The sequence below is a fragment of the Falco peregrinus genome, chromosome 7 (genome assembly GCF_023634155.1).
Source record: "Falco peregrinus isolate bFalPer1 chromosome 7, bFalPer1.pri, whole genome shotgun sequence".
Lineage (NCBI taxonomy): Eukaryota > Metazoa > Chordata > Aves > Falconiformes > Falconidae > Falco > Falco peregrinus.
The window spans coordinates 46,441,660-46,453,180 of NC_073727.1; the positions used below are offsets into that span (position 1 = coordinate 46,441,660).

An 11,521-nucleotide genomic window follows, 5' to 3' on the forward strand; every position below is an offset into this window, starting at 1 on the left:
ATGCAGGATCAAGTTAAACTACTCCCTTTTTTAAAAAAAAAAGAAACCAAACTTAATGGCCACGGATTAGCCCTGCCAACATGAAATCCCTTATCTATTTCAGAGCTTCATGCCACTCTCATTGTTGCAGCACCACCTCAGGAGGTAGAAGAGAATCTTACATATGACAATTCTCAGTCTGGCATGGCTTTGTACTCTTAAAGGAAATGCTTGAGGGATTTTTATGGGCAGCTCTTCCAGCTATATTTTCTTGTATACTGAATCGTTAAACAGAATTCCAGGGTATTTTGCCTGGAATGGAAAAGGGATAAGCTTGGACATAACTCCTTGTAACTTCCAAACCAACACCATATCCTTTGCCAAGCACCAATTTCCATATGAGTAGATCAACTGTTTTGTCAGAGTGTATTATCCAACTAAGCTTAGCAATATCTCATATTAGAAGGTAAGCCTTATATTCAACTTTTAGAGTAAAAAAATCTAAGGGCTCATTTGACTTGTACATGCAAGTCTCGACATTAAAAAATACTCAGCAGCAAACCCACAGCACAAGCAAAATTTTTCTTCATTGTTTACTCATGCTGTGCAAACTCTGTGTGTCCTCAACGTGACCATTCCATCAGCATTCTACCATTTATAGTAAATGCTGTAATTGTGGGTAGATGGGACCCCCAAGTACAGTAATTCACCTGCAAAGTTGAATGGTTTCTGGGGACAAACCCAGTGGCCTTTCCCTTCCCCCTCCTTCCCCATATAAAGTTGTTCAAGTTTAGCAGGTTCACACAACATAGAACATGCATCTGGAAAACTAGACTATCATCACTTTCATACTGAATTACAAGTTGCAAACCATTAGGGAATAAATAGTGATGATGCAAGTTGTTCTGTGCAGCATTATTATTTAGTTATTCTTAACCAATAATGAACAGCCCAAAACTTGAAGCATCTGTGAAAAAACTAATTTTAGAAACAAGATACCTAGTAAAAGTCAAGTCAGTTCAAGTCCTGCAATTAAGGCACTGTATTTTCAGTATACTAATGTGTGACCACAACCTCAGTTTCAGCATTAATACAAACCAGAACAAATAGGTTCTAAAACTTTTTTTTTTTTTTTAATGAGGCAGCTCCAGTAGCAAACAGCCAGACTGACACTCACCCGAAGGACTTTATGTATGTTAGCCTGACAGGTTCTGGTGCCAAACTAGTCCTCCTCAAGTCTCTCTGGTCCTACTAAAGAGTTCTACCTTGGTAACCCTTTACCACTCAAGCTGCTTTTTATCCTTAAAATCCCTATTGTGTGAAAGTAATCTTTCTAAAGATGCTATCTGTATCACAGATCTGTGGTCAGCATTAAAAATAGTCTCAAACAGCTCCTTCTAAACCACTTCCACCACACACCATTGTCATGCTTGGCGTCCAATTTTTAAAACTAAAACTGTACTACTAAAGACAAGATCCACTGGGGGGGGGGAAAAAAAACCAAAACCCAAACACCAAAACTACAAGCAAACCTGTCTCCATATTTCCTGAACTCATCTCCTAAACTTTTTCTCCAAGCCAAGACAGGCTTATAGCTGACTTAACTTGCAAGTACTTGAGAGACTATGAATACACGTTTAGTTTTTAATAAAGGAAGTCTTTCTGCAAGTATCCATTCACTGATGAATCTCAACATAATCTAATAGAAAATACTATTTAAATGAAAAATAGCAAGCAGGCACTACATTTATGCAGTCCCACAGAACGACACCCAGGTCTTCTTGCAGACCTCCCGTGCACTGCACTGTAAGCGCCCTCTACTTACCTCTGCACTTCCCAGGAACGGAGCGCATTGCTCCTTAGAAACAGAGCTCTGAATCAGAATAGCGATGAAACACTGACACTGGTTAGCTCTTCCAGGATTAGCAAGTCGATGGCTATTTCTGACGTTCTGGAAGATTTCAGATTGTTTCAGAACTTAAGTGTCAGGAAGTTATGGTAGATCTTCCACTGAAGTTAAAGCAAGCGATTCCCAACCCTCACCCCCCTCAAGCTGCCTTCAGACAGGGTTATTAACTGTCTGCATAGGTGATTAACTTTCAGCCTGAAAGCTGCATCTGTAAGCCTAAAAGTAATTCAAGCATATTCAAGCAAAGCATCTTGCATTAAATTGCTATTGTCTTTAATCAATACATTCATCATGCATCTTCAGCTTTATTCTGATAGCATATTAATCGCTTGACCTTTTCACTACTGTCATCCATGCTGACACTGGACAGAGATAATGCATTGCAGCGAAGAGCAGAAGACGACTTAAACATTTTGCCCTCAACCCTCAAAGCCAAAAACATTTTAACCTGTTGTGTCAAACCATTCACTCTCCCCAGAGACACCTTAGAAACCAAATCATCAAAAAAGTTTTTTTATGCAGCCATATATGGTCCCCATCTTAATGGGGAGCACTCCTCCTAAAGCAGACCTCCTATGTCAGCTGGAGGCAGCAACCACAATAAGGAAAAGAATAAAAGGTATTTTTTTCCTCCGTCAAGCCAGTTATTTGAATACTGTGAAGAGCAGCAATAATCCCTCTGGACCTTGCTTTGGTCCCATGCATCACATCCTTTCTTGTATACAGAACAGCTACGCCTGTATGTCAAAAGCACACGTCTGGTGTTTTCGAATGAGAGTCGAACCAGAGGCAATAGCTCCAGTAGGCCAGCTACCAACTACATGATCAGCTCACGCAGACACAAAGTCCCCAGTTCATGCGAACAGCTGTAACTACTTCTGACGGCAGAGAAATTCTTGCAGCCTATAGTCTATGTGGTTTAACAAATTCAACTGCTTATTTTTAAAAAGAGTTTTCCATTTGTATCTTTCCTTCCCTTAGCTCATGGATGTGAATAGTTAAGGAGATTTAACTTGTCACATGCACGTTTTTTATGAGGGCAAGTCCTTCAACAAATTTGCTGATAAACTGGTTTTGAGATGAAAGGAAGTTTCTTTAAACATTTGTATTATGGATGTGCTAGATAGTCGGGCCAAGTTATTTAGGCCCTCACACCCACACCTCGGGGGCTGTCAGGCACTTGCCTTCCTAGCTCCAGAATGCCCCCCAGGAGCCCTGGGGTGAGGTGCTGCCCCCAGAGCCGCTAGCTGCAAAATTCACACTCAGCTTCAACAAATCTCACTTCAGAAGTCTCTAACAAAAGTGAATTAGACTACTGGTGGGAAAAGTACATGCAAACCCGAGTTTAGAGTCAACATTTTGATCCTTTGTAACAGTAACTACCCGAGGTGGCAGGGAAGTAGATCCCCTGGGGACCAGAAGGTCTACATTTCTAAGGATGCTTTGACAAAACAAAGTACTGGCACTTCCTTTACCTACAACGTTGTCATCTCTATATGGTAAATAACGGTTGCTATTTCTCTGAATAATCTTGAAAAATCCTTCTGTTCACCTGCCCTCTACGGCGGCGAGGGTGGGGGCGGGAAATTATTCTGGCCACATTCACTTTTTGCCCAGAGTAACAGAAAGACAGGTTGGATACCTGCAAATTAGATACAAACACACACACACAGGATTTTCGATCCTGATCCCACTGACCTTCTAACGGCCCACCGGGATTTCCTGGCTGGTACCCACCCCGCTCCTGGCGCCGGGGTACCACAAAGCCTCGGGCCGGCGGGGCCGCCCCGCACCGCGGCCCTTCCTCCTCCACACCAGCCGCCTCCGCGGGTTCCCCCTCCCCGCCCGCCGGCACCCCGCGCTCCCCTCCGGCCCGCGGCCACGCCGCGCCTTACGGCACCCGCATCCCCCACACACCCCCGGCCCCGGAAAGCCGCGGGGACGGCGGCTCCCGGCACACACCGCCGCGGGGCGCACGGCCGCGGAGCCCCGCACCCCCGGGAGGAGGGGGGCCGCTCCGCGCGCGGCCGTAGCCGCCGCCAGTCCCCAAAGGGCCGCCCCCTCCTATTCACCTCGGGGGGGACGGGGGGGCAGGGGAGACCCCGTCCCTGCCGGGCAGGGCACACCTTCTCCCCTTCCCCGCGGTAGGGCACCGCGGAGGCTCGGGGCAGCGGCAGGGAGGGGGCGGTGGGCCGGGAATGTCATTTGGAGGTGGCGGTGACAGCTCCCCCCTGCCCGCTGCCGAAACGCGCCGCGGGGCGGGAGGAGGCTGCCGGGGGCGAGGGAGGCGGCGGCGGGCGGGGGATGCGGCGGCAGCTGCCGCGCCGGGGACCCCGCTACCCCGGCTCCGCACCTCGCAGCCGTAGAGCTGCCCCAGCTGCTCCACGATCCACTCCTCCAGCACCAGCCGCTTCCGCAGCTCCTTCCGATCGTATTTCACCGTCACTTTCCCCTGCTGGTGGCGCCGCTGCTGGACCTGCACCGCCGCCGCCGACACCGAGTCCTCCCGGGAGGAGCCGCCGGAGGAGCCGCCGCTCCCGCCGCCGCCGCGGGGGCTCTGGAAGAAAACGCGGTTCCCGCCGCCGCCGCCCGCTGCCGCCGCCTCGCTGCCCCCGGTCGCCACCGACATGCTCCGCTCCGCGCGGCTCCCGCCGAGCCGAGCCCAAGGCGCCCGCCCGCCGCTAGCGCCGGGCCGCAGCAGCCGCCGGTTGCGCGTATGCTTCCCTCCCCCGCACCTGCCGTTTAAAGCCTCTCATGGCAGAGCGGCGCAGTCGGCCCCGCCGCCAGGAGGGCTGGGCCCAAACCGGCGGGGGGCGGGGACAGCCGAGAGGCGGCGCGGCGCGGCACGGCACGGCACGGCACGGCACGGCACGGCACGGCACGGCTCGGTCCGCTCCTGGGTGCCAGCCCCGCGTCCCGGCCCCGCTGCCGAGCTGAGCACGGCGCACTCCAAGGGAGCCGCGGGGCCGGTGGCGGAGCCGCGGGGCCCTCCCGGTGCCGGCGAGGCGCGGGCGGCGGCTCCTCGCCGCCGTCGGAGCCGGAGCCGCAGCCGGCGCGGCGTGTGCCCGCGGCTGGGCGCTCCCCGGAGGCTCGCCGGGGCCCTCGGCGCCCTGCGTGCCGTACGGCTCCGTGGTTTTTAAGGAAATGCAGTGTTGCCCCGCCATGCACATTACGTTTATAAATATTGTATATCTGCAGCGTTAAAACGCTGAACGCGATCGTTTTCTTCTGTTCGGGGGCTGCGGAGGGTGAATGACTTCGGGGCGGTGAACCCAAACAGAAGGCGAGTATCTCGAGCTCTCAGCAGCTCCTGTAACAAGCGGCCTCTCGGAGGTGGCTGGTTTTCTGCAAGGCACCGCCGGGCCTTAGTGTTTTCAGCACCTCCGTGTCCTCGGGTGGCACCGGCAGCGGTCCGTCACACGCACCGAAACGTGCCTGTGCCAGCAGGCCAACTGTGACACAGCGCAGGGGCTGCTGAGGGCCCCGGGACCGTCCCCGTTAGCAAACAGGTTTGCCGGTGACGAGGGGCAGAGGCCAACCTCCTGCACGCGCAGACCTGGCACTGGAAGCGCCTGGTGTCCCAAAGCTCGGGCTCGGCTGTGGGGACCATCCTCTAACACACTGCTCTGGGGGGGGGATGCCTTAAGTCAGCCGGGGGCGGGGGGGCATGGATGGCCAGCCCTGGTTAGCCGGGCACATCTGCTGCGGTCAGGTCCTTGCTGCTGTTTGCCACGGCAGCGGTGGCATCCCAGCCTCGTCCGCTACCTGCGTTGGACCTACCGCTGAACACAGAGGCTGGCAGGAGGCTTCTGAGCCTCATCAAGCTATTTAGGTAAAACTCAGCTTGTGCCCCCGAAGAGATCATAATCTAATATAATCGAGATAAAATCTTATTGTTGGCCTTAAATGCTATGATAGCTTTTAGATTTTCATCTTAAAAAGTGCCAGTTCTTCAAAGCAAAGCATATAAGGTTAAGCTCCTCATCAGCGTGTAGCGACCACATGACTCTCAGAGATCCTGAGCAACTGCATGTAGCATCAGTGTCGATCACAGTTGAAGTCTGGGCTGCAGGCAGGGCTTGAGAGAAAGTCACATCCCACAAGTCTGAGTTTATGCGAGGAGCCTGTGCTACCCACCGGGCAGCCTTCCCTGCCATCAACCCAGCAAATCCTGACTTCCAGCTGCAGCTGGGTAGTGCTGCCCACCTGGCTTTTATAAATCTGGCCTTGTGTAAACACAGTAGGAAAACACCATCATACCATTGTCAACAACTTGTTCTTAGAGAAACCAAAAAGATGCAGAGGAGTTTTTGAAAGAGGGGAGCCACTCTCTTTTGAACTTATGTGTTTGGCGTGGCCTATAATTTGGGTCCTCAGCTCCACACGTCATGTTAGAAGTCTGGTGCTGACGTTCTTAACCACAAAACCTGAAACTTTCCTGTTTAGGGCAGGAACATTCTCATCTTTATAGGCTGGTTTTGTTTTCAGCGGCTGAGAAAAAAATGGATTAATGCAAAAGGTGGTAAATATTGCACGAGAGGCTTTTTAAAGCCATACTAAGCATCATACTTGCTGTTCCATGGGATATAAACCAGGAATACCCAAACTGTCACCATAACAGCGTATTTTCTGGAGCCAAAAGAATGCTGAGTTGTTCCACGCTGCACCTAAGCTGGCTGGAAAATATTGAGATTTTTGTTCCCTGATGAGGTAAATATCAGGTGTACAGATGGCTAAAATATTCTCACTGACTTCGAGTGTGAGAACCCAAAAAGTCTCAGCTGAATGACTTTTTCAATAGTATTATTAATAGGATATTATAACCACTGCAGGCATTTAAAGCTGGCACCCGCTATTCAAATAGCAATTCCGCAACACTCTTGAAGTAGCAAATGAGGTGCTGGTGATTAAAAAGCATGTCCTCAGAGGTTATCATTTCAAAGTTACAACTCTAACATAATGCATAGTGGTTGGTAAACGTGGGTGGATGAGGAACTGCCAGCATTGTCATAAGGCAGTTTTGTATGCCACTGGGTTTTCATTCAGTTTTTAAAGCAAGTGCATTCCTCAGGAAGCCAGGGCAAAAAGTGCTGCCAAGAATCTTTCCTGCAATGATTTTGCTTCATTTGAAAGAAAGGTCTAGTTGTTTAAAAGTCAAAGTTGAGCAAAAACGTTTAGATCTGCTAACATCCTGAGAATGAGCAATGCAGCCCTGTGTGGGCACAATCTCTACTTTACTCCTACACGACTGGAGGCGTATGAGAGCATTTCTTGGAGTGAGAAGTTTCTCCACAAATACTTCTCCATACCACAACAGAACCATTAATGGTTACACCCGTAACAAAGACAAGAGTTAAGGTGGCAGCAGAAGGAACAATCCTTCCCAACCCTTCAGCCCCAGTTTCAAACCTGCCTTGAGGAAGGAATTCAGGGAATAAGAGATCAGCCTTCATGGGCAAGGGTCTTCCAGCAGCTAAGTCAAAATTACAGTGCTGCATTTCATCTAAAGCTTAATGGTTGATGAATAAAACCAAAGGGGAAATAAAATAGACCACCACTGAAATATTGTGCTCTCTCAGCATGATCACATCCAGGTCCCTCTCACACGAACATTGCATCAGGTGACAGGGTGAGTAAACAACAGACAAAGGCAGAGGAACACTTGGATCACCTGCACTTCCCTACATTTCTTGCTCAAACAGTGGATCTGGGAATCTCTTGTGAATGTGAGTGACAGGAAACTGTATCCACTTCCCATGCATGTATTGCATGGTCCTAACCTGTTTTTCAGTCAAAGAAAATATTAAAGGGCATCTGGACCAACTTTTCAGGAGGCTTTCACAGTCACCCTTGAGGGTTCAAGGCCCTGAGCATTAATCGCCTGTTCACCTTTGGTAAGCCCGTTTGCAGCAGTTATGTTCTCCTCTTAAACAGCTGACACTTCCATCAAGCTGGCCACAAATGTCAGTGTTGACTCATTTCTGTGGCTGAAAGGTTCTTCACTAGGCAAGCTTGCTATTTAGGAAACAAAGTTTAGGTGTGTCATCTTCAGTGATAGTCTAAATCCCCATTTTCCTATGCTGTCAAATACGACACTGGCCAAAACCAAGACCCCTTTTTATGCTGCTCTCCACAAGTTTTCCTTCCTTGGAGGCTGCTTGAAGGAAGGACCCCTTCAGCTTGCCTCTTCTCCATGGCTTTCCACTGTTTCATAGCAGCTTCTCCTAGAGGTTTCCATGCTCTTTTCTAAACAACTTTGGAAGTAAGAAGCTGCTGGACTCTGAAATGTGTCATGAAATTTCATTCAGTTTAGTATCTGTTATTTTCCCAAGGCATTTGCTGTTTAAAGGATTCACATGTATGTAATTTTGCTGGTTTCTTCTTCACATGACAATGTGTTCAGGAAGAAATCAGAGTCAAGTGAAAGACTCATAGCTGCAGATTTTCAGCAACCCAGAATTGTTTAAAACTGGAAAGTACACACCAGTTGGTGATTTAATTTCCTTGTTGAAACGCACGTTAGCCTTTACATGTTCACAGAATCATAGGAGTCGTTTCATGCTTGTATTCCTTGGCTTGCTAACAAAACACTTGAGTTAGGAGTTGCCAGGGAATCTTCTGCATGTATAATGATAGGCTCCATTATTTTTGCAATGCTAGACAGTCTTTGTCTACAGGCTACCCCGCCATTTAGGAGCTCCGCGTGGCATCTTGGTGGTGAGCTGTGAGACTTCACTCCGGGCACACTAGCGAAATTCACTGTCACAGGGCTTCTCTTTTGCACAATTATTGGAAACTTCCATCAACCAGATAGTCTGTCTTGTGCCTGGTGACTGCATCTGAGGAGTCTAAAGACACTGTCCTGAGTTATTTAATGTTGGTTTTGTGTGAGAAAAGTGTTTCATTGATGAAGAGCCTTGACATCCCATTCAGCTCCGAGGAGGTTTCACCCCTGTGGTGTGGGCACTGGGGTCACGCTTGTGCATTGCCTTGTCTGGATCAGTGTTGCCGTCCTCCCCATCAATAAGCAAAAGCAGGGGAATACTGCCATAGCTCATAAACCACTGCAGAACTAAGCTTTGCTTTCATCACAGCGGTAGCCTGTGTGTGTCAGACAGTGTGTAAGCTCCATTTGTGTGCCTCCTATTTGAATTTAGCTTGGGGCTATGAGCTGTTAATGGATTCTGTGTCTCTAAGTGATTTTCTACTTTGCATGTCCTAATTAATGCCCCTCCCTCTGACTGGTAACTTCCTTGTCTCCCCAGACGTATTACGAATTTGTTTTCATTTTCAATTGCTTTTCATCTGTTTGTGATATTGATGTTCCATACTCCAAAGACACTGTGTTTGCATCTATCTATCATTCTCAGCACTGCTGACTTTTTCTTCTTCCAGACATCCTTTTGATGCTCCAAACCCCTACCTTTTTTAGTTTGTTTTGCCTTTACTAAAAAGCTCCTCAGAGCCTGGCTCTTACACATGTTTGTTACCGAGGGCTGCCCTTTCCTTTTTGTCCTTTCTTGTAAAGGAGACGCTACTGGCTCGTTGCTCAACCCCCTGCTGCAATACCTGTGGTCAAAGCAGTAATTCTAATACTAGTTGTGCAAAACAATGACACAAAGCAATTATTTGTTACATTGGAGTGTTTTCTCTGGCCCCTCTTGCTTATGATATAGTCCATTTATAGCTTGAGATTCTCTAATAATGAAACTTTGGAAGGCTTGCATTTCAAGAGATCATTGGGTATTTGTGAGTTACACAGGCCAAGGTACATTCAAGTAGAAGGTAAACACTAGGTGAGAGGGAGGAAAAATGGAAGGAAAAATGAATTTGTATGCATAGATGTATTATTTCCTACAAAGTAAGTGTGCACAATGACAACCTCTTCCCATCTCAGAGCAGAGACCTAAGCATGGGGTGTGACTGTAGGCTCGTTTCTCCCCAGCACCAGTAGTGCCTGGAGACTGCGATGACCTGAAGTCTGCCAGCGGTGACCATTCCTCTGCAGTGGAATTCCTCCAGACTCTCACCTTACACACAGAGTGTATGACCACGCAGTGCATATGTGTAGCCTCTCCCAGACAAGAAGGCTAATTTGGACCCCTGTATGCTAGTTGCCCATAGGAACCTCCTCTCCTTACCCCAGTCCTGCCTATGGCTACCCAGCTGGTGTCCTCAGGGAGAAATCTGCCCTTCGGGGTCCTCCTGAGTGGACGTCTTGGCAGTGTGCATGGGACCCAGGTGCCGTTTGTCTCAGGCTCTCCCAGCTGCTCTTGCAGCAGCGGTGGTGTGAAAGGATGACAGGTCCACTAGAGCACAAGATCTCTCTGGAAGAGCTTCAGTTTGCAAAAGTGGGCAGTCTGGGTGCCCACTACCAGATCTCAGAAAGGAGCCAGAAATTCTCAGGGCTCCCAAGTATCAAGTACAACATCTCTGATCATCCCTGGTGCATGCTGTTAGGATATACAGGCTGTGCTGTCATGGTACTTTGTGTTGAGGGCAGGTAGCAACTAAAGAAGAAGTAGGTAACCTCTGTTTGCTTGCACTTACCCTCAATAACATCAGCAATTCCTGGTACAAATAACCTATGATTGTTCATCTGAGCACCACCACCGAAGCTGTCACTTTTATTTAGAAAGACGTGGACAGCCTTCCTTTTTTTCTGGAAGGGATTAGCAGGGAGGTAGAGAATCAATAAAGGAAAAGATTTGGAAAAAAAAAAAACAACAGCAAAACAAACCATGAAGCAGAGATGGACAATTAACATCCCACAGCCTCTAGTAATATTGATTGTTGTTTTGCCCTTGAATCCCACTCTGCTTAGATGGAAGTATTAACCCTTTGATAAAATACAAAGTGAGAAAATGAGTGAACAGATACGGTATTTGTATTAGTCCATAAAAAGAGACAAACAAAAGCATTAAAAGAAAGTAGGGATTAGAGATTAAGGCACTCATAATATGTAGATTAATAATATCCTGGATCACTCATCTCCCAGACCGGTACCTGTCACCTCTGCTACACACTCCATTTCACTTGCACTCAAGAAACAATGAAGAATGGTAATAAGTTAGTCTGCATAGCTTGGCCAGCCCGTAGAGGAGGGACGTAATTGGTTTTGCCCATTTTGCTTGGCAATTAGCGGTGAGTGATGGCACTCAGGTGCTTGAATCTGGAAAAAAGAAAAAAAACCTGAAAAAACTGAAAGCTAGACAGAAAGCACTTGTTTAGCAATTCGGGTGCCAGCAGTCCTGCTTTGCCTCACATCCTCTCATCCCTGCACCCATCTGAAAACTGTCATGGATGTGCAGCTAAAACCTAGCGCTGTTCTTGGTTGTTGTACAAGAAAGATATGCTAAACTTCCCAAGTCCGTAGTTACCTCCTTGGGAAAGCAGGAACGATACTGGGCTGTTTAGCATGGAAAGAGCCTGTGGTCTCTCTGGCTTTAACAAAAGAGCACAGAACTGTTAAAAGCATGAAGTAATTGATGCCATCCCAGTGCACGTTCTTTCAAGCTAAAAGCTATTTTGGTGGAGTAAGCATAAACAATCAAGAGGGCTAGCTAGTGAAAGCTATCAGCTATGGTTTGAACAGAGAACAAAATGAGGAGCAAAAGCAGAACAAACTCTACT

At 48.2% G+C, this 11,521-nt stretch overlaps 1 protein-coding gene across 1 annotated transcript in view; it reads right to left on the reverse strand.

The window, feature by feature from the left end:
• PPP1R14C (protein phosphatase 1 regulatory inhibitor subunit 14C) overlaps window positions 1-4,679 on the reverse strand; it is a 56,508-nt gene extending 51,829 nt beyond the window's left edge. The window contains exon 1 of the mRNA XM_055811269.1: window positions 4,242-4,679. Within this exon, the coding sequence (XP_055667244.1) occupies window positions 4,242-4,517 (276 nt within the window). The 5' untranslated portion in view covers window positions 4,518-4,679. The remainder of the gene's footprint in view (window positions 1-4,241) is intronic.
• Window positions 4,680-11,521: the final 6,842 nt, after the last annotated feature.